This window comes from Suricata suricatta, chromosome 16 (assembly GCF_006229205.1).
Source record: "Suricata suricatta isolate VVHF042 chromosome 16, meerkat_22Aug2017_6uvM2_HiC, whole genome shotgun sequence".
Classification (NCBI taxonomy): Eukaryota; Metazoa; Chordata; class Mammalia; order Carnivora; family Herpestidae; genus Suricata; species Suricata suricatta.
Genome location: NC_043715.1, coordinates 49,711,534 through 49,734,641, shown reverse-complemented (window position 1 = coordinate 49,734,641; position 23,108 = coordinate 49,711,534). Strand labels below are relative to the sequence as shown.

Here is a 23,108-nt window from a genome sequence, read left to right as displayed (position 1 = left end):
TGAACGGATGCCCCAAGGCTGGTGTGCGCGGGCGGCCAGGGTGAGTGGTCTGGGGAGCAGTGAGGGTGTGGAGGGCCCCGGGGGGCCACTGCCTGGCCAGTTCAGTCCTCAAAAGGGTCCGAGTCAGAGGGCAGGGCGCCCTCTGGCTGCTGCCGACAGCCAGCTCCAGGTCTGCGGTGCTGGGCGCAGGGAGCCTGACGGCCCAGCACCCAGTGTAGGCTGGGGCTGGTGCTACCGCTGAGGTCTTGAGAAAGTAACAGGGGAGAGGGGACACTCTCCCCAGTTCTACCCCAGCAGACCAGACCTGGTCTTGTTCAAGGCCAAATGCCACCCTGCGGAAGAGAGGAGGTCTCCTTTTGCCCCAGGCCTCGGTGGCTCACAGCGTGTGTTCAGCTTGAAGCTGGGAGGGGAGCAGTGCCTGCAGGGGAGACTGGGGGGTGGGTGGAGGCGACTGGGGGGGCGACGGCTGGCTCGTGACAGGCGTGGAGGTGAGGAAGGGGACAGTGGAAGCCACAGCAGAGGGGGAGCTGGGCGTGGCGCCAGGTGGCTCAGTGATGGGCCGGTTGTGGAAGAAGAAGGGGCACTGCTGGATGAAGAGCTCGATGATTGTCTGGTAGGTGCGCGTGGCCGTGAGGGCGTCCATGGTGCTGAAGTCGGGTCTCATCAAGGTGGGCCAGAAGCAGATGGAGAGGTTCTCACTGGTCATGAGATTCACCTTGTTGTTGTGGCTCACTCTGTGGGTGACATCAAAGTCCCGGTCAGAGCTCCGCAGAGCAGGGCGCCTGGATGAGGCTCTCCGCAGCAGGGCCCCTGCTTCGCCCGACGCGCGTGCGCCGTCACCGACACCCCCGACTGCTCTGCCCGCCTGCCCACCCACAGCCTGAACACAGAAAGGGCCCAAGCACAGCCCTCTGGGGCCCGGCCTGGAAGTCAAGGCCGGAGACCCTCTGTGGCTGGCCCTCCGCTTCAGTGTCATCACAGGGCCAGCCCGAGGAGTGACTCCAAGGTCCTGCCTCATGGGACGCCCGGCACAAACACCGTGGGTTGACGGTCTGCCTCAGGGACAATCACCCAGGCCTCAAAGTGTGTGACACTGCCCTGGCTATACAGAGAGGGGGCATGAACTCCATCAAACACCAAGTCCAGGGAACAGTTAAGAGGCTCCCTGCCCACAGCTCCTGCACGTACTTGACGGGCATGAGCTCTTTCATAGCACATGTCTCTTGGCAGTGTCCTGTCACACACTGGAGAGGACTCTGGGCACGCCCGAGGCCACATGGGCCTCTGACAGAAGCAGGACAGGATGGGGAGGATGAGTCACAAGCCCAGGATGCTCCCTGGTGAGGCAGATGTGGCCGCCGAGGAGGGAGGCCGGCAGCCCTGGCAGGCCAGCCCCAGCACCTCGAGGCCGAGGCTCAGCGGCCCCCTGCTGCTCCCTGGCCCGGACCCTGACTCACGATTTCAGACGGAGGGGAGACCAAATGGCAAGCCCTGCAACATACTTGTTCAGGTGAGAGATGACGTATTTGAAGACTTCGTGGTTTTCCTTTGGAAATTTCTTGAGTACCTCCTTAAGGGCATGTAATTTCTGCTCCCGGTCGTTGATTTCTGAGGAAAGAGAACACCGAAGACTGCCATGGCCACAGCGGGTGGGTGTGAGGGGCTCAAGGGATATCAGTCTGGGGCAGGTGGGGAGACTGGTGGGCTGCGGGCCGCCTAGGGGTGGCCTGGGGCTTTCATACAAGGTCGACCCCATTCTTTCCCCCAGAAGCTTGTGCCCACGGCTGGCACACCTGGCAGTGGCCCCGACCCAGCAGCCGGGCCTACCTCTGGGTCCCAGGCCCCTGCTGAAGGGGAGCACTGTGCGCAGGGGCTTCCTGGCCCCCACCACCCTGCGACTCACAGATCCACACAAACTTCCCATAAAGAACACCATTCTTCACTCATCCGGTTGCCCCTGGAGACAGGAATGCCAATCCGGAAAGCCTGCGTGCTTCCTGACCAGACGGGTGAGCACTGCCACCCACCCACGCCAACAGACTGTCTAGGGAGTGAGTTGGTCACAAGACCAGGGCTCTGTCCTTTTCCTAGAGACACAAGGACCCTCTACACATCTCCCTGCTGGAGGAGCTGATGGGAAACAGTGGGGGAATTCTCGTGCAGTTTATCAAAGGGACTATGCACCCCCGTCCCCCACTACCGCCCACACTTTGCCCACCATGGAATCCTAATGTAGCGAGAGCGTGAAGACAAGCGAACTCAGACAAGTGCTAATCCACACCAGGCCTGGTTCCGTCAGTCTTCGCTGTCCTCTGAGGAAGGGGCTTGTCGCCCTAGTGAGGGATAGGGAATCTCATACTCAGAGAGGATGCAGAGCTGGGGACCAAACGCCGCTGACTGGCTGTGGGGCCTAAGGACCCTCATGTCCCCTGGGGTCCCAGCTCTGTTCCTTGAATACGCCCGGCTTGCCTTCGGGGAGCACCAGGCTAGAGAGAGTTCTCTGGGCATGGGAAGATCCCCCTATGGCTACTTCTCAGAACTGAAGGGGAGCGCTGGGACTCAGAGAAACCATAGCAGGGCCCAGGAAGTGACAACGGGTGTCTCACACTTAAGGTTACAGGGAGGCATGAATGGGGGAATCACTAAAGAATACGACAGTTCCAGACCAGTTTGGGGGCACAGACTCCTTTGGGATGGATGTGAGCTCCAGAACGTGTCTCCGGATACGCTATGTACAGCCCTGCCCACAGCTTCTGGAGGTTCAGGGACTCCCCCAAATCCATCAGATCCCCTAGGAAGCCTGCGGCCTCTACGGTAAGAGCCTCCGCAGTAGGTGTGGCGCCCCGAGGGCCAGGGTCTGGGGACACGCAGGAGGAGCCTGGCTCGAGCTGGGCGAGGAAGGCCTGGTGGTGCGTGAATGGCCAGGGTGGGGCCGTGAGGGGCAGGGCAGTGGGGCCGTGCGGTGGGACAGAGCCAAACCCAACCCACACGGTCTTGGGTACAAATTCCGTCTCTGGCACCAGCCAGCTGTGTGATCTTAGGTGAGCTGACACCTTTGAGTGTCAGGCCCTGGTCTGTAAAGGGGGCTGGTGCCGGTGATGCCACACTGAAATGAAGAGCCCACCAGCACAGACGATAAGCATCTGGACGCAGTCTGACTGCCAGGAAGCAGTGGGAAGGGAGCCTGCAAAGACAGGCGGGGCCAGAGTGACCCAGAGCTTTTGCCGGCAGGCTCACGGGCATGAAACTTGGGACTCGAGTGGGGCTTGATAACACCAGCGTTTTGGTAGCATCTGTCTGTTAGAAAATGACTGAAAAGCCAAGGGAGCGCATTGGGTGGGGTCACTATCACCTTCACTGCTCTGCGCCCAAGATTTATTTTAAGGGTTTGACTTTGAGAGCACACTTTGTCTCCAGCCTTGAGTTTCAAAAGCCTTTATTGTTAAACTTCAGTAAGTTTACTTAAAAACAGTGAACCGCTCCAGGGAGGAGGGACTGTCCTGACACCCGAGAGGCACGCACAGGCTCAGAATCTCACTTAATCAGAAAGCGATCGCACCCCCTCACAGACAAGAGCCCCAGACAGGCGTCTCCCAGGCGCCCCTGCGGCACACGTGCAGCCACGTGTTCTATCAGGCACTTGGCCCCTAGGGCGCCTTCACCCGAGAACGGGTCTCAGCCATCCTGACCAGAGGCAGGAAGCTGGGCTGGCGTGAGCGGTGCCGGTCCTCCCCTCACTGCCCGTGGACCCTCGGTGTTCCTCGGGAGCAGGAGGCAGAGACTGCCCTGATAGGAGCCATGCCCCGTCCTCAGGAATGCCGGCCTCCCTCCCCAACTAGCGCGGCAGCAAGGGGCCCGCCGAAGCGCTGCATGGCTCCTACTCACGCTTCCCCTCCCTTGCTGCAGCCAGCTTCGAGGTGCAGGTGCTCACGAGTGCTGGGGAGCGTGGGGTTTGGCAGGAGAAGGACGGACACCAAGGAGACAGCAGGAAGCCTCTTGGCGCGGGGCCCGGCCGTTTGCTGTCTGTCTCATGAAAATCACGGTCCATCCTGCTGACCTCCCTCACCTCCTCCCTCAAGCAGGCGTATCCTCCTCCCAGTACTCAGGACGCCAGTGATTCTCCACTCTGGACAGGCCGGGGCGCTAGCGGGACCACAGCGGGCCTGCGTACACGCTGGCTGGGGAAGTGCCAGGAGGCGCCGCCAAGGACGAAAGCCTGGCTGGGGGAGGGCGGCCGGGCACAGGCTCTGTCTCCCAGTCCCCCACGTCTGCTCCAGGTCCCCTGCCTTCCGCCGGGCCGCAGCGCTCTCCCACTCCAACGAGCCTCTCTTTGAAGGACGACGCAGGTGGTGAGGGTCCCTCTACGGGGCAAGGGCCTCCCCAGCTAACCCACCACACTTGGGAAATTAAGTCTCCGTCAACTGAGACAGCAAGACGGGTTCAGAAGAGGCACTTTCAGGCCAGCGAAACCAAGACAAAATCTTTACACAGACCAGGCAATTTAGAACCAATTTAGAACTAACACATACTCCAAGAACTCAGGAGAAAGAGAGGGGGACAGCCAGAGGCCACAGCTTCAAGGTTGGCTCACCACACCCCTCACGGAATACAGATAAATCAAGGCTCAGAGAAGTAAGAATGCTGGCCCAAGGTCACACAAAGGCTGTCAGGGATGTTGATCCCAAACACCCTGTCCTGGCCATGCCACTCTGCTCCCCCCCACTCAGCGCCTGGTGGAAAATCTGATGGCCTTTGACCATTTCGCACACCTACACCACCAGAAAAGGAAAAAAAGTGGTTCAAGGTCACACCACCCTCTCAGTGAAGTGTGCAGGCATGCAGAGCATGCACCCCCTACCTCTCCCTCAGCTGCAAAACGAGTCCAAGGCCAAGATTTCATTCTGTTTGGCTTGGAATGGAAGATTCCGGATGTCTTTCTCTGGGAGGCATGCCCCTGCAGTAACCTGTCCCATGCCTCCTCCCCTACCAGACTGAGGCAGGGACTCCACACTCATCTGTCCCTGTCCCCCACACGGCCTGGTACGTGGCAGGATGGGAGTGACGGACGCCCCGTGACCTTAAGCAGCTACCTCGACAGACAAGAGGAGGCATGATCCCAGAATGTCGATCACCCCTGGCTGTCAAGCACCCCATCTGCCAGTGGGAAGGGGAAGGCGTGAGGCAGTGTCCTGAACCACTGGGGTCATGCGTCCCTTGACGGTGTGACAGGAGCTGCTGGTCTTCTCTGCAGACTAAGCTGCACATATGGAGCTTTACAAGCAGTTCCAGCGCTAACGAGGCGCTGGAACCAAAGGTCCTTAGGCTCAGAGCCTCTGGACCAAGACAGAGCTACCTCTAGGTCCCTTCTGGCACAAAGGACCTGGGACAGGGCCAGTTGGACTGGAGGGACTCCAAACAGGTGGTGGTGAGGTTTAGGGTGTCATAAGAGGAGGGGAAGATGTAGGGCAAGAATAAAGGCCAGGGGCGCCCGGGTGGCTCAGTTGGTTAAGCCTCCGGCTTCGGCTCAGGTCAGATCTCATGTTCGTGGGTTCGAGTCCCGCGTCAGGCTCTGTGCTGACAGCTAGCTCAGAGCCTGGAGCCTGCTTCCGGTTCTGTGTCTCCTTCTCTCTCTGCCCCTTCCCCTCTCATGCTCCGTCTCTCTCTGTATCAAAAATAAATAAAACATTAAAAAAAATTAAAAAAAAAAAAAAAAAGAATAAAGGCCAGTACTTGGTGAAGCCGGGATGAGGTGCGCAGGAGAGATGGAACAGGGAACCCAAAGCCCTTTTCTCTGCCTCCTGAAATCCTGGTCCTCCCTGAAGCCACAGCTCAGGTGCCACCTCTTCCATGAAGCCCTCCACCCTGCATTTTCTACACTTGCAGCTCAGCCGGCTGCCTTCTGTAACTTACATAACTCACGTGTGCACCCTGGGAGGGCAGGGACGAGGTCTCTGCCTGGGAGGTCAAGCCCCAGCGTGCCACTCCCCAGCAGGGTGTTACTCATTTCTGAATCATCCATGCGTCACCTTGAGTGTAGTAGAAAGATAACTGGTAAATAATCACAAAAATCTCTATTTGTGAACACATTTCCAGCAATGTTCAATATTGTGAAATTCTGGCGCTAACAAAACAATTTGATAGTGACCTTGATATTTGTTGTGATGGAATCTGAAACCATTCCCTAGCCCTGAACACAGACACAACAGCTCTTAGGTATTAAGTGGGAAGAGCTGGTCAAGTTGAAGTTGCCATGGAAACTCAGCCAGGCTGGGAATAGCTACTTTTGGGCTTGAGGATCTTCATTTCATAAAGTCCCTTAACACTCACACTGGTACTGCCTGGTTGGCGTCCCTGGCTCAGTTAAAGCCCCTCCAGGACACATATGGCCCATCTTCGCTCAACTGCTGTGGCCTTGAAAGATGCCATGTCAGCGAGATCCTCCCCACCCTCCTGCCCCCGGGTTCAAGACACTGGAGCCCCAGCTGACTAGCTCAGGCACAGGAAACACACAATGGGAAGAGGAAGCAGAAATCTCCACCCGTTTCCAGGCTGCTGCAGCAAGGAGCCCCGTCCTCAGCAATGGAGGCCAGGGAAGCTGCTGTAGGCAGGGCAGCTGATTCTCCACCAATAACGCCTCCCTCCCCTGCCCCCCACACCCCTCCAAAAACAAAAAGATGCTATGTTAGCAGTTCCTGCAGAAACAATGGGGTTCAGTTGGGTGCCAGGACTCCACAAGCCTCTAGATGGCGCCAAGTCAAGACAAATGCTGCCAGGGCTCAGGGAGGGGAGGACCAGCCCACACCTTCTCCGAGCTAGGTGGAGAGAAAGCTAGATCCAGATAGAGATTTCCTACGTGCTTCAAATCTGGGCCAGCCTGGAGCCTGCTGGAGGAGTCTCTGGACAGCAGAATTAGAGCGGAAGCTGGCACCTGTCCCCACCCAGCTCATCTGGGGAAACCTGGACTCCTACCCAGAGAAGGCAGGCGGGAAAGGCAGCCAGGCAGCCCTATGACAGCCCCAGAACTATGCGCTCCTGCCCCACCCGTGATGGGCTGGGATAGGATCAGGAGCCGGGAGAGATTTCAATCCACCAAGACCATATGGATAAAGTAAGGCAAAGGTGGCACCCAGGTTGTGAAAATTAGCACCACAGGAGTATGTACACCATGGAAAAGTGACCCCCTGGGGGGGGGAGCAGATGTGACCCAGGGGCCCTGTAGTCCCAGCAGCAGCCAGGTTCTGACTGGGGCACTCTCACAGTCCAGGGGGCTGGCTTTTGTTGGCACGTCGATTTCCTGAAGCCACTAGGAGTCTGTGACCCAAGACTTTAAAATCCCAATTTGCGACTTTCCCCCCGTTTCTGCCTCCACCATTGGCCTTCTGAGTTGGGCACTGATGAGTTGAGACGCAAGTCCCGTGGTCCAAGGAACGTGCTCCCTTTCCTCTCCCCACCTCCCTGGTCACCGGCCAAGACCTCCCTTCTGCAGCTGCACAGCGATGGCTCCTCCTGGGGTCCTGGCCGCCAGACCTGCACAGCAGGCAGGCTGCCTTTGACTAAAAAAGGTACGAAGTGCCACAAGGCGGGCACTGTGGCATCACCCAAAGTCTGGGAAAGGCTGCCCGGAGGAAAGGCTCCTGAGAGTCAGGTCAGGGGGAGACAGCTGTCCTGTAGGGACAGGTGGGATGGCACACAAAGGTCGCCGTTAAAGCCAGAGGTGCTCACCTGGCACCCCCCCACCCCTGCAATGATCACCTGGTCACGGCAACCAGAGCCACCCCTCCCGTGAGGCGGGTGGCCCGGACTCCGTGCAGGGACTTCTTCATATGGGGGACGGGCAAGCAGAGGGGAAAAGAGACACCTACCCCCTTTGACAGGTCTCTTACAGCCCAGCCTCTTATAGGGGCAGGGACAGTGTTGTAGGGAAACTAAGAGTCAGGGAACACTGTGTCAACCACACTTTCACTGTGAACAAGTCAAGGAGCAGATGTGACCCAAGTCCGGGAACCCACAACTGCGTTGCTAGAACCCTTAGAAGAGCACGTCTGGTCTACAAAGGCAGGGCGGCCTCACGCACAGGCCCCCATGGCATCAGCCTTAGCTCCTCGTCCTTATACCCTTCCAACCTCAGCTCCAGGAGCCAGAGTGCGTGCTCCCGGAGCACAGGACCCCTGCTACTGGCCTCCAGCTCCTCCCCTCAATTCACCGAGTGCGCTCAGCCTGGAGTGTGGCCCGGGGGGCGAGCTCGGCTGCGTGGCCAGTACTCACTGTGCGCCTCCACCAGATCGATCTGCATGTTGTACGGGACCAGGGGGTCTGGCAGCTCTGAGAAAAAGCTCTTCATGGCACCAGCCACGGTGTTCACTGTAAAGTCTTTCTCTGCCAAATCCAGGTTGTGGTCTGAAAGGAAGTCGGGAGAGCGAGGTAAGTCTAAGCTGGACAGAAGCAAAAGGAAAACTCAGTGCTCGGGGGAAGGCAGAGAAACCTTGAAGACCCTGGGATGCTGCCCAGGGTTGGCCTGGAGCCTGGGCAAGGACTCAGTCTCATCAAAGACGGAACAGAAGGTGGCATTCCCTGCTAAAAAAAGTTGTGAGATTCGCAGACAGAGGCTGACACCCAGTGCCTCCTTCCAAGGTCATCTTTTGAATAGAGCAGCTTCACCCCCTCCTTCTGTGCTGCTGCCTTTTCTTCCCCCTCCACCCAGAAAATCAAAGGACCTTCCTCAAAGGCTGGCTCACTTTTCACAGTGGTTACAGAATGTTCCCAACAGTGTCGACTCCACCCTTGCTCCTTAGGGTGGCGCGGGGAGCAGACTCCTCTTTCTCCCTCTGCCCCTCTTAGCTTATGACACCGTTGATCTCTGTGTCTTCACTTTTCTTTAAATACTTTATTGCATTCCCGATTTACAAGAAATCATTTACCGTTAGATCTTAGCTATTTCCATTTTGGGTGGCAGAGACTGTTAACAGACTCTCGCGCACACACAAGTCTATAAGCAGGTGCGCGGCGGCACCCTCCTGCTGCCCTCACGCCTCGCGCCTCCCATCCTGCGAGCCGAACAGGCATCTCCCTCGCTGGCGCACGCCCTCCCGCCCCGCCTGCTAACGGAGGCTGGCCGCTGCTCTGTCCCACAGCTCACATGGGCTGCCGGGCTTCAGAATCTGGCTTGATCTCCTCAGGCCCAGCCACACACTGGGTTGGGCCCTACTCTGATCCTCAGCTGACTTTCCTCTCTGGCTGGTGACATCGGAGAACTTTCATGGTTTTGGCTCGTTTGCTCCTGGCACCAGTGGGTGTGACTTCTCAGTCCACAGTGTGCTCAGCTCTAACACTCAAAAGAGTTTGGCTCGCTGGCTGTGGGCCTCTGAGATCCAGCTTAGGAGACAGGAGTCCCTGCCACGAGCCAGTCTAACTCACGAGATTTCAGCTTTGGGAGTCTGGGTCCCAATGCTCAGTTGATCGGTCCCTTGCTTCGTCTCTTTTGTGCAGGGACTTTGCAAGGAGGGGTGGCATGGCTGAGGGTATTCCTGGGGTCCTGGCAAAACAGGACTATCGCTGCAACCCGACTTCATATTGTGTACCTACAATTACCCCCACAGGGCCCAGGGCAAGAGGGTAAGGGCCTCAGGAGGTGGCTGAGGCGCATGCTGGGGTGACCTGGAACAGCGGTGGAGGATGGTGACGTGGTGGAGCAGTGGGCTGACCCGGATTTGGCAGGGGGGATGCTCCCGTTTGCCGGCGGGGCCTGTCCCCTCCCCTCCACATGGTGGTGTGGCTAACTGGGGCCAATGCCTTCTCCTTCTCAGTCACCAGCTCAGAGCTCTGGCTTTGGGGCCACGTGTGGCAGGAGTGCCCCCTGACACAGCCTGGCTGTCTCGTCTGCCCTGACCGGCTCCAGCCTCCGAGGCACAGCCAGGCTGTGGCCTTACCTTGATCGAACTGCCTCTGCAGACTTTCCATCTCGGACTTATTCCCGCTGACCCGGTAAATCCCTTCCGTGCTCAGTCCTGAGGAGAAACAAGCAGGTGTCTTAGGAGCAGGGAGCGCAGAGAATGAGGAGGACTGGACTTGAGGAAAGACAGCGATTCTGTGAGGAGCCCACCAGGGGAGAGGGGCAGGGCGAAGCCCCAGACTTTCCTAGATGCTTCACCCACTCTCCCCCATTTTCTTTTCTGTCCACATTTTGATGTATATTCTTGTATTTTAACTAAAAAATTGTAAAAATATTTATTTTTGGGAGAGCACAAGCAGGGGAAGGGCAGGAAGAGGGGGACAGAGGCTCCAAAGCAGGCTCTGCGCTGTCAGCACAGAGCCCGACGCGGGACTTGAACCCATGGACTGTGAGATCATGACCTGAGCCGAAGTTGGCTACTTAACCAACTGAGCCACTCAGGCGCCCCTTACTACATAATTTTAAAGACATCAAAGTATATAGTAACATTTAAAATTGTCCTATTGTTAATCATTTAGGTTTTCCTCTGTTTAAATACCCCACAATTATGTTTCTCATGTTTTCTGGAAAGCAAGTTAAGTTTAACAGATTCTTGGCAGTGTGAGTTTCTTAACTTTGCGAATTTCCTATTCATGTTCTTGTCATCAAAAAAAATTTTTTTTAAGTTTATTTATTTTTGAGAGAGAGAGAGGCAGCAGGGTAAGAGAGAGACACACAGAATATGAAGCAGGCTCCAGGCTCTGAGCTGTCAGTGCAGAGTCCGATGCGGGGCTTGAACCCACGAATCATGAGATCATGACTTGAGCTGAAGTCGACTGAACCACCCAGGTGTTCTTGGCATTCTTGTTTATTTTTCTGAGTGGTCCCTCTAATTGTGTACTTGAAAGAGGCCTCTGAAAAATGAGGCACTATGTTAAAGTTACATACTTTTACATTTCTCCCCTTTTTGTTATCTGTCTTCTAAATTTGTATAATGAATTTTTTGAAGTATATAATTAAAAATTTTTAGGTTTTCAGGACCAGTCCGTTTCTTTATCTGTCTCCCTTTGTTTTTTAAACATTTTTTAAAAAGTTTATTTATTTTGAAAAAGAGAGCCTGAGCAGGGCAGGGGCAGAGAGAGAGAGAGAGAGAGAGAGAGAGAGAGAGAGAGAGCGCGAGAGATCGCGCGAGCGAGTGAGCGAGAGAGACACACCCAGGCAGGCTCTGCGCTGCCAGTTCGGAGAGCCCGATGTGGCACTCGAGCCCATGAACCGGGAGATCATACCCAACCCGAGACCAAGAGTCAACCGATGCTCACCTGACTGAGCCACCTATGCACCCCAATGTCTCCCTTTGTTTTTACCTTTGAACAGATTTTCCTATTTTTAGAGCAGGTACTATTTCTTTCTTGTTCTTCTAGAATTTTTTTTCCCCACTTAGCTCTGTGACCCTTCTCTGATTTAGTATATACAGTGTTAGGTAAGAGAAAAAAATCCTAACTAGTTAAATAATACAAAAGAACATAAAGTATCAGGTGAGAGATGGTCTCTCCCCCACCCCCTTCAGCCCTCAAACCCTTGGCACAGGAAAGCACCGCTCAGCTTGAAGTGGATTCCAGGCCCTGGCTCTGGCTTCCAATCTCATCTCCGGGAAAGAGAGGCCACTGCCGAGGCCCTCAGATCTCAGTTCTAAAGGACAATGAAGTCACAGTGAAGGGCAGAGTGGGGTCTCATGGCTGCAGACTGTGCTCTCGGGCAGGCCCTGGCTGGCTGACGGGGCCCTGAGGATGCGCCCTGGAGCCAGCCCCGAGCCCCAGAAGGCAGGGTGGGCAGTGGAGGGAGGACGGGGCCCGGAAGCCCAGCAGTAGGCTCCTGAGAGCCATGCGTCTTGATGTCAGTTACCACTGTAATTACTGCCTCTGGAGAGGCACCCATCAGGCAGGGTAAAAGCAGCGGCCTATTTCTGGGGCCCCAGAGCAGTGGCAGGTGAATTTAAAGAACATCGAATCAAAAGTCATCAATTGTCTGGCTTAAAAGCTGCTAACTGCACATGGGTCTTTCACCACAGAGAAAACGGGGACTGGCGGGCCAGCCCCAAGGACACCCTGCCCTGCAATGCCACCTACAAAGAAGCTGGCCTCCCTGCACTTGGGGGGAGGGGGAAGTATGCACACCTTCCAAGCCTGAGGCCCCGGATGCACCTCGGCTCGGTGGTAACCTTCCCTACTGCCTCCCTTTGGACGCTGACATTTCCGGAGCATCTGTGTTGTGCACTGAGCTAGGTGCGTTCCCACCACCCCCACCATGTCACCCACTCACTCAATGATGACAGCACTGAGTCCTCCCGCCCTCATGGTAGGAGCTGCTGGACAGCAAGAGCACAGATGAGAAAGGAAGGCCCGGAAAGGTGAAATCCTTGCCCCAAACTGCACATAATATAAGAAGTCCGAGTTCAGGGCTTCCGTGACTCTTTGCCTCAGTGCTGTTTCAGAAGATGTCTGACATCTATGCAACAGGTTGGGGTCCAGACCACAGTCTCCCCTCAGAAGATGTGCCACATGTGAGTGAAGTCCACTGGTTCTCACCATTCTGGGTCGCTGTTGAGATGGTACATCCCCTAAAGCTGTCAGCCTCCAAAGGTCAGAGTCGGGGATGGACCCAGTAATTTTACAATGGGCTCTTAGTGACTTTTCCAAGTGTCTCAGACACATTTACACTTTTTACCCATTTCAAATCCCAGGTAACCACACATACCACACACACACACAGAGTCACCCACACTTTGGCAAGCCCTGTGTGTGTGTCAGCAGGCACGAGGCTTCACCCCCCAGCAGGCTGAAAATACACCTACTTTCTACATACTTTTCCCTTAATCTGAATGTCAACCCCTCCAGCACAAAGGAAACCAGGGCACAAATGGCTGGACCTTAAAGTCCCTCAAGTACGTGAGGAAGCCGGGCCGGAGCCCCAGTGTGGACAGCCCCATAGGAACTGCAGAAAATCATGAAAGCCTGGGGCCATTCACCATCTTTTGGCAGCTCTGACCTCTAGCGTGAAGAGGACTACACTGTCTCCTCGCGGCCACCTGCCCCAGCACGGGAGGGCGGAAAACAAGCAGCAAACCAGCTCTCTGGAAATGACCCGAGGCATGGGCCCGTTGAAACCTCCCTAGATGGACGGTCCTGAGTGCGGAGGCCTCTGCAAGCGCAAGGCCAGCTCGGCAGTGTCGATTCATCATCAACTTAGTATTTCCTGTCATTGGCACACATGTTTATTTTATGAAATCCCATTTTAAAATAGCAGTTCTGTTGCCGCCCTACACAACACCACAGCATAATTTAGGAAAGGTATCATCTGCTTGGCCAGTACAATTTTTCACAGCTACTAATCAGACATCAATTGAATAAAAACAAAAGCTTACAGCAGACTGCAAACACCACAAAGGCCGATACTGAAACAGAGCCCAGGGCTAGCGATACAGCTGAGAACAAGAGCAGCTTCCCAGGCTGCGCCTTTGAACCAGCGTAGGGGCACTCTGGGGCCAGGGCAGGGGCACTCCGGGGGCCCGGGCAGGAGCACACTGGGGCCAGGGCAGCAGTACTCCGGGGGCCCGGGCAGCACACTGGGGCCAGGGCAGGGGCACTCCGGGGGCCCGGGCAGCACACTGGGGCCAGGGTAGGCGCCCGGCCCGCCGCCGGGATCCCGCTGACAGCAGCCCAGAGCGGGACATGAGGCTCTAGCGCATTTTGAGACAGTGCGGACGCTGCCGGTCAGGGAACCACACTTTTGAGAAACACTTATTCTAGAAGATGATCCAGACCTCAAAGAACTCTGACTCCTAAATTCGACCATTCAATAAAACTGGGAAGCAAGATACACAAGGCAAAATAAATACCGGATACCTTGGAAACAAAGCATTTTCAAAAGTATTAAAATTGTTGCCATTTTTGGTAACGTAAGCAAGCCCTTAATGCATTAAACTTTATCCATAGGTTAAATAAAGTCATAAATGTATGACTTTCATAAAAACGTTAAAAATACTATAGAGAAAGGCAAGAGGGCTTTATTTTTTCTCTCACTGAATATTTACCAAGTTCCCTGCATGGCAGATAAGTGCCCTTCCAGAGCCTTCCGGGTGTGGTCTTCCTCAAAACTCCTGAGGGCCTCAGAAGGCCAGACAGCCCACCCATGCCGGCCAGGAGGCGCCCCCATGGGCCGAGACCCGGCATATTTCACCCCCAGCTTCCCGTCAGAGTGGCCACTGCCCCCGGCTCCTCCCTGGCACCTGGGGCACTAGGGCCACTGGGAGCTCAGAAACCAAGGGAGGAGAATCCTCTCCTGTCAGGGCATGTGTCTGGTTTCCTGAAATGTCCAAACAAGTTCATATTCTTGTATCCCGAGCACCGCTTCTCAGCACCGTTCGTGGCCCGGAGGCTGCCGGCCGGGTGCCCAGGTCAGGTTTCGCCTCTGCTCATTCATATCAGGACTCAGTTCCTCCTAAGTTTCCTTTTTAGCAACAAGTCAATTCCTCTTCTAAGATAAACTCTGACTTGTTTATTTCTTACATTCTATATTTAAATATAAAAACTCAGCACTTCAGTCCTTTAAAAAAAATCTTAATGGGTGCCACCAATGCTCAATATGGCCCACATGAGACAGGCCTTAACTAAGAAACAACCTTAGTTGACTTTCTGGGGGCTGAAAACCCATTTAATAGAGTGTCCTTCTCGTCCGTGCATCTGAGAAGTCTCAGGCAGGCTAAATTACAAGCCCAGAGGGGTGCTGGGAACTCCTTCAACCATAAAATCCAAACAGTCTTAAAGACGGCCGACCTCTGGAGAAGGGAGGATGCCCTCGGGTGGGGGGGGGGGGGCGGCGTGCCAGCAGTACGTGCGCCCCCTCCTTCTGAGGATCACACTGCAGCACCCCCACCTCGGTGACCAGAGGGCGAGGGGCGGTGGAGCACGGAGGTCAAGAGCAGAGGTGACCTGCCAGCTGTATGTAAGGTCCTGGCCACCTGGCTTTCCTTCTCGGCCCACAGAACGGCTCCCACTCCGCGGCCCGGTCGTGCGCCTTTCCGGGGCCTCAGGGCTGAGGGAGTGGCTCTTAAGCAAGCCGGCAAGTGGAGGTGCGCCCGCGTTTTGTGGTCAGGGAGACACGGGCTCGAATCCTGCCCCTCGCTGTGGCTCACCTGAGCACTGGACGGTCGCACACCCACCTTCACGCTGTGAGGAAGGGCCGAGAAACCTATGCAAAGGCCGCAACTTAGCGTCGGCCATTCGCCCCCTTGCTCTACACTCTTAACAAGTCTCAACAGCAGTGCCCGCCTCGAGGCATGGCCTGTGCTGGGGGCTCAGCCAAAACCAGCCAGTCTGCAGAAAAATGTTTCAAAACATGCATGGGCTTTGACACTAACGTGACCTTGATTCTGATCCTGGCTCCGCCTCACAGCTGGCTGGGTGACTGGGGACAGATCACTCCACCTCTCAGAGCTTTGGCTTCTTCAGAAACAGGGTTGCTTATTAAGGACCCTTGTCGAGATGCCACAAGTCCTGAGATTACACACATAACAGTGAGGCACACGGCCGGCCGGCACGCTGGAAGAGGAACGGTGACGACAGGGAACTTGTGTAGAAGCCTCACGGTGTGCCAGGCGGTCTTCTCAGCTCTTCACCACAATTATCACAATGAATCCACCCAGTAATTCTCTAAGGTAAATAGTGTTTTTATTCCCATTTTTCAGAGGGCAAATGGAGGCTTGGCAAGGCTCGGCCATGTGCCCCAAGCCGCAGAGCTGGGTCTGTGACGGGGGCAGGACGGGAGCCGGCTCACTCAGGCTCGGTCTCCGGTGGCTGTGCAAGGGGCTCTGCTCCCTGCAACATTAATCCCATCCCCTGTCCCTCGAGTGTGGTACAGAGGGACGTCCTGCAAATGCCAGATGGATCCACGACGGGCTCTGAGAACTTTCCATCCCCTGTGTCGTCCTGCGCATTCATCTCTGCACCCCGCTCAGGGTTCTCATCTGTCACTTGGAGGGTGAGGAGGACGAGCCACAGAAGAAATGCCGCCTCCTCACTGTATACAAAGCAGCCAATGGAAAGCGTCTGAGCTTTATTCCTACGATGCAGTTCTACTATTGATGACATGAAAGGGTCCCCACCAGATCTCCCCGTTGCCTTCCTGTTTCGGATGTGCTTGGAATGATTTTCTGGCTCTTCTATTTCTCGAACACTAGGGTCACTCTGGCCCCGCCAGCGCCCCTTTGTTAGCTGTCTTCCCTTGGCAATTCCCTCGTCAATCAAGGTCTGTTTCTGGCAATGCCAGACCTCCTTTCTCCTCATGACAGAATGCCACTAACACTCTATTATGACTGCTTGACCGGGTGTTAGCCCCACAAGTAGGCACTGTGGCTTTATAAATTTCCAACTCTATTGTACGTCCACACAGTCATGTCATAAATCCCAAGGCTGAGGAGGAGGGGAGAGAAGAGATCTGGAGGGAAGAGATGAAAATATCACACCAGGTCTGGGGCGTCATATGGCTCTAGCATCTGGCTGATCCTTTCTACGCTACCCATGTATTTACTGCATTTAACTGTGAAAGAGGGCTTCTGGACTCTGTTCTGAGCCAAACAAGGGAAGCCCTGTATTTTTCCTGATTCCTGATTCTTAAGAAAATGCATAGATGGGTTTGAGAAACCACACCAACAAAGTGAACTTTAGGTCAGCCTAGCGTTGATGCTGCCTGTTCTGGGCGGCCCGGGATGGAAGGGAGGGGAGAATGTGACCCCCCCGCCGAGGTGAGCAAAGCAGCAAGCAACGTTCCAAGCTGGGAGCAGCTGGGAGCCCCTTCTGCCAGGAATCCGAGCATCCTTCAGGCTCTGGGTGTGGCTCTATCAGCACACGCACAAGCCCAGTGGCACAGGGGTGACAGCAGTGTGACTCTGAGGCGAGCTGGAGCCACCACGGTGAGGGGTCTCACTGGCTAAACAAAGAGCCACCAACAAAGAAACAGCTCCAACTAGCACAGAGGTGCAGTGTGTCATTACCAGCCCCATGCGTGTGCTGCCAACTTCCTTTCCAACAGGCCCCCAAGGAGAAAGGTCCCTGAGGTCACAGGCAGGTTGCTCCCAAGAATTAATGAGGGCAGAGGTTAGTTAACTTCTCTCAGGTTCCTGATTCCCAATGAACCATGAAAGGAACAAAGATGTCACCAATCACAGCCCAGTGTCCTTCCTTTCCTGGCTTCCCTTTCCTCACCAAGAAGAGCACTTTTCGTAGGTTAAAGGCCTATAATTCTCAGGCAGAAAATGGGGTTGTAGCCCCCGCCTGAGCCTGCTCCCCAGCCCCCCACCATGTTGGCTCAGAGGCACCGGCTCTTTCCTCCTCAGGGCCTCCCTACAGGCTGCTCTTCCTACTTTCCCCTCCGTTGTTTCTGGCTGGCTACACATCACTCCCTCACAGAGGGCTCCCCTGACCCCGACCCCCCAGATCTAAATTAAATGTCATGATAACTGCTTCCATTTACGCAGTGCTTCTGCCACGGGCCAGGCTCAGGGATAAGCACTTTGTGTGTGCCATCCCAGCAAAGCCTCCTAATGTAGGCTCCTAATGTAGACTGCCATTATTATGATGCCCATTTTACAGCTGGACAGACTAAGCCACCCGGCAAATGAACGGCACGGCTGCACTCAAACCCGGGCAGTCTGGCCCCAAAGCCCGTGCTTAATTCCCACACCCCACTTGCTCTGCACATTTTTTCTTAATAAACATGTTTGTTTATTTTTGAGAGAAAAACAGCACGAGCAGAGGAAGAGCACAGGGAGAGAGGGAGACAGAACTGAAACAAGCTCCAGGCTCCAAGATGTTAGCATAGAGCCTGACGCGGGGCTCAAACCCATGGGCCCAGAGATCATGACCTGACCCAAAGCTGGACACTTAATCGACTGAGCCCCCAGGGGCCCCATCGCTCTGCACTTTCTTAGAGGGCACCGGCAAACTGGAGAGTCCCCAGACAGCCAGGAGGTTGACTGCTTCGTGCTGGCGCCCCAGGAGGGCACGGGAGCAGGCAGGCTTTTCCCACGACCCTTCTAGGTAGGTGCACGGACTTGGCACAGCAGCTCACATGTGAGGAAGGTGTGTGGCAACTTCCCCCAGAGAGGATGGAACGAGAAATAAATGCCTGAAACTAAAAGTGCGGTGTCTTGGGTGAAGAGAGGGAGGAAGTGACCGACCTCGTGCCTCCAGGCACACCAGCAGGCATTCCGAGCCTCGGTGTGGGGGAAAGAGAAAGCCTCCGGCCTGGCCAGCTGGGAGAAGACGTTTCACCAACGACTATGTCCAGCCCCTACCTTCTTTTATGCGCTGGGTGGGGGTCAGCGCTACCCCCTCCACTACTCCCCGCAGGGGTCACGGCGGCTTCGTAAACTCCTTCGTTATCTCAGGGGGGCCAGTCACCTGCTGCTCTTCGAGTGGCTTCCCGATCTGGGTTGTTCACTGTTACAGAGTGGGGCCTAGCTTGGCTTCGGCTGGGCTCCCCCACAAGTGGGCTGCACCCTTTCTCGGAAGCTGGACAGAAAAACACGCGCGCACGCGTGCAGGCATGGAGGACGGAGGATGCACAGGGCTGGGGGTGCTCCGGGCAGGGGCGCGCTGCTGTCCTGGGCAGCAGGCTGCCGGCGGGCCTGTGTCGGGGCTCGGGCTTCTGCCTGGACACTTCCCTCTGGCTGCGGAGCCATCCCGGCGGCTCGCCAGGACCAGAAAATAGTAGGGTGGTGAGAAACGGGCACATGGGAAGCAGTCAAAAACAGTGGAAAAGCCAACTTGCCAGTGAACCTCGAATTACAGAGGGAGGGGAGATTAAGGAACACAGAACCCCCATAAAAATCACAGCAGATGAAACTGCACACCTCCTATTTCATCACTTTATCATCAATTCAAAGCAATATAAATACAGCAATTACTCCCATAAAGCCTGCTGGTGAACGCAAGTCCAAGTCCTAACTGCACCTATTAAACCGTCACGGGAGACAGACGGGAGGGTCTACGCTGACATCAGCTGCCTTCTCTGAAAGACAGACTGCAGAGACCGAGGTCACTGACCGGACCTGACAGCTCCAGGCCCACCAAACCTCCACAACAGCTCTAGAACATGGCTATGGTGCACATGCACAGGGATATGGAGGCTTTTTCAGGGTAGCTGTTTCCCAAGTGTCAAAGAACTTGGTAAAATTCTGAATCTGTTCAGTCGGATGCGACAAAGCTCACAGCTTCAGCAGCTTGAAGCACGGAAGAAAGAGCTGGAATGTGGGTCCTTTCCATTCCGACGGGCTGTGAGTGGCCTCTGCCCAAAGGGCTCTGGGATTTGTTTCCTCCTCTAAAAAGGGATCAGTGGAACTCTGAGATTAATACTGCATGAAGTTTATTCGATGACCTGGGAAGCAGCAGCAGGAGCCCTGGGCTCCCCCAGGCTGCGCTCTTCCTGTTGCTCCTTCCCAGCCTTGGAGCACAGCTGCCTCCCTGGCCCTGGTGCCCTCAGAGGGGCCGAGGGAGCCCACCAGCAAGACCTTAAACTTAAGGACCCTGTGGGAAGCCGGGCAGGGGCAGTGTGGTATAACAGGAAGTATACAGCTGGTCTTTGTCCCCAGTTCCTGGCACAGAACTCCTAAAACTCTTGGAATTTCCTTAAAGATAAGAATGTCTTTTGTTATTCATAACAAGCCCTTTCTAACCATACCTGAGTTTTTGATAATGAGTGGCTCTTCCAGGGCACTAGATAGCTTCAGGGTGGGGCTGGTGACCACAAAGACCAAGTCTTGATTAAAGAGATCACAACTTTCAGTAAGAAAGTAAGAAAGGGGTTGGAGATCGAACCCAATTACAGACAGTCAATGATCTAATTGACCATGTCCATAAAAGCCCTGCATAACAGGGCGGGGAGAGTGGCTGCGCTGGGGACCGCGGGGCGGGGTGGGGGGACCGGGAAGGTGGCACGCCCTGAGTGCACGGGCACAGTGCCTTAGCAGCTCCTTCGCTGGCCTCTTCTGGAGGTGCGTGACCAAGTGTAAGAGTATTCCGGCACCACCCAGAGTTCTGTGAGGCATACGACCAAATTACCGAACCCAGGGGCAGGCTGAGAAACCCCCGACTGTGTGGTCACGAAGAGTGGGTGACTCCGGGATCCAACCTTGCAAATGGTGTCGTGAGGACAGGCTTGTGAGCTGGAGTCCTTAAACCCGCTGAGTCCTACAGTAACCAGCCCTGGGCGGTCAGTGTCCGAACTGAGCTGTGACACCTAGTTGGTGTCGGAGAGCTGGAGAAGCGGTGGTGAAGAAGACCGCACGTATCTGATGTCAGGAGGAAAGTACAAAACCTCTGATGCAGTTAGAGAGGAAGCAGGCTGCTGGTGCGGGCAGCAGGGCCCAGCCCGAGCCGCTCCGGCCCCGGGCCCCAGGAGCTGCCAGGGCGTCCCAGCCCAGCCAAAGGGGGCCACACGGCTAGGAGAGTGACGGCTCTGGGTTGGAATCCCAGCTCCTATCTTCATCTTTCTGAATCTCATTCTCCTTGTCAGAAAACTGAAAATCATGCCCATCTCAGAGACTTCCGGAAACCCTGAGCACCGGGCCTGGCGAGGTGAGCTCCAAATTGGCACTCGGCACACGTTATCTCCCTCCACACCCACGACTCTCTTACAAGGGAGCCCTTTCCTCCTTCCTTCCATTTTACAGTCAAGGAAACCAAGCCTCAGACGTTACAGACCCTGCCCGGGGTGACACCTGTCGCACTGCCCACAGGTGTCCCCTCTCTGGGAAAGGCTCTGTGTCGCACAAAGAGCATTTCCCCATTAGATGAAGGAACCTGGGAGGGCACCAACAGCTGGAGGGAATCAGCTCGAGTAACAGTCTGGCCTTGTGTCTTGCTGTCTCCCATCAGGGCGACATCGTAATTTGTTCTCAGTCATGACGCTGAAAACTCTGTGTGTATCACCGACTCCAAACACTCAGCGGCCATTTTCCGTGGGCAAGTGTGGTGGGGTGTTCTGGAGGGCGGCTCCAGGAAAGACTGGGTCGGTGTGTTCCGAAGAACTGTGAGCCACGGATCAAAGTGCTCCCTAACACCGGAGGACTCTCTCACGTTCACCATGAAGACGCAAGAAAAGACAGACAGACTCGTGCTGGGCTGTCTCTCTGTGTCGACAGGTCCATTTTCAACCTACAATATGGAGGCAAGACACCAGAAGTAAAGCCGGGAGCTAACCTTACCACATAAAAACACTTCTACAGGTGCCATTACTGCCATTTGTCATGAGCGTATGTGATCAGTGAGTGACTCTCCACTTGGAAAGGATCCAGTGGGAGGGGGCAGGCACACAGAAAAGCCGGGGGTGGCCTCTACTTTGGCCAGCGGTGGAGAGAACACTACTGTCTAGGCTCAATCACCTCACAACTACTTGCGCTTTAAGTAGGGGAACTCTACCTCCCAGCCCTCACCTCACAGAGCTCGCTTTTGTCAGCTCTGAGTGGTTTAGGGCGAAATCTTTTTACTTTTATTGGACCATAAACTCCTTGAGGACAAGGGTGTGCCGCCATCCTGCTGGCTCTGGGTCACACTTAGCCCCACAGCTGTCTGTGCCCTTTGGGGGAGGAACTCCCCTCACCTTGCTAAGCTAATGAAGGCAGCTGTGGATTCCGGCCCAGCCCCTGTGTGCGTGCGCGTGCACACAAACAGATACACACAAGCTCTGCACTGATTTTCAGGGGTTCACCGACCTCCAGACGCCCACCCACAGGCCCTAGGTTAAGCACCTCTAAATAAAAGTACACTTGCTTGCACAGTCCTTCTGCTCTAACGGTACGAAATCCCTCCAACAACAAATACCTCACCAACCTCCCCAAAGATAGCCCTTATGGCAGGAGCATCCCACAGCCTGCAAAGGGGCAACAAAACCTGTATGCAATACAGCCGCCTGGACGAGGAGAAAGAAGAGCAAAAACGACGAGCTGCTGCTGGCAGGACATCTCCACGTGACCAGTCCTCAAGAAGTCATCTTGCATCTAGTGACTTCATTTCTGTATCTGCCCTAACCTAAGCAACTCCGGGCACAGGAGGAAGGAGTCACTCACTCCATCGATAAACACCCGAGTGCCCACGACATGCGAGGCGGCACGCCAGGTGAGGGCGGAGAGGAGTCCTTCCCTGGAGCTCCTAGCAGTGCAGCAGCGTTGCAGGACACGGAGACCCGAAGTGGCAGCACCAGGACGGGGCTGTGCACCAGCAGGGGGAGACTACGCTACTAACATCTGGTCGTGCCTTGAGCAGGTGGGAGAGTGGGAATTCAGGGAAGGATTCTCGAAAACGGAGGGGACAGAGAAACAAAGCCAGAGGTCATCTCAGAAGCTGAATCCAACCCAGGAATACCTGCGGCAGAGAGCTCAAACAACAGCAGAAGTCCAGAAAAACCTAGGGCTGGGAAAAACACCTACTGCTTCTTTGAGGCTCATGACACCCACAGAAGCAATTCATCTGGTTGTTGAGGTCGGAATGGTTAAACTCCGTCTGCAGACCCCTGACCAGAGCGTTCTCTGTTGGTCTGCCGGTTGCCGCTCCGAAGGGCCCGGATGCAGATGTTCACTCAGGGTCGCTGCGGCGCCAACCCGTCCCCGCCAGCCCCTTCCGGCTCTGCGGCAGGGCGCTGGGGCAGTCCGGGGGCTCGGGACAGCAGAGAAATCACCGGGCAACAGAGAGTCTTTGGCAGGCAGGTCTCTCCTCAAAGGACCCACCTTTGGATCAGTATCGGCTGCGACGAACCGAGACATGTTAAGTTAAACCGAGAGCGGAACGTGTACCCATCTGTCCTCTGCCTGGTCCTGCTGTGCGACGGCCTTGCTGAGACACAGCCCACAGACCACACAACGCACCCGCCGGAGGCGTACAACTCACTCACTGGTGGTGGTGGTGGTCATTATTACTATTGAGAGAAGGAGAGAGAGAGAGAGACTGAGACTCAAGTATGCTCAGTGCCTATGATCATGACCTGCGCTGAAATCAAGAGTTGGAGGCTCAACTAACTGGGCCACCTAGATGCCCCCAATTCAGTGTTTTTAAATAAATTTATAGAGTGTGTCACCATCATCACAATCAATTTTAGAACATTTTCACCAGTAGCTACTCCAAAGTTCTCT

General features: G+C 55.3%; 1 protein-coding gene across 1 annotated transcript in view; it reads right to left on the bottom strand.

Moving 5' to 3' along the window:
* Nucleotides 1-293: 293 nt before the first annotated feature.
* Nucleotides 294-23,108, bottom strand: part of ARHGAP35 (Rho GTPase activating protein 35) — a 69,337-nt gene continuing 46,522 nt past the window's right edge. Inside the window, exons 3-6 of the mRNA XM_029926685.1 lie at nucleotides 9,927-10,004; nucleotides 8,266-8,397; nucleotides 1,503-1,608; nucleotides 294-734 (exon numbers count right to left, since the gene is read on the bottom strand). Of these exons, the coding sequence (XP_029782545.1) occupies nucleotides 377-734; nucleotides 1,503-1,608; nucleotides 8,266-8,397; nucleotides 9,927-10,004 (674 nt within the window). The 3' untranslated portion in view covers nucleotides 294-376. The remainder of the gene's footprint in view (nucleotides 735-1,502; nucleotides 1,609-8,265; nucleotides 8,398-9,926; nucleotides 10,005-23,108) is intronic.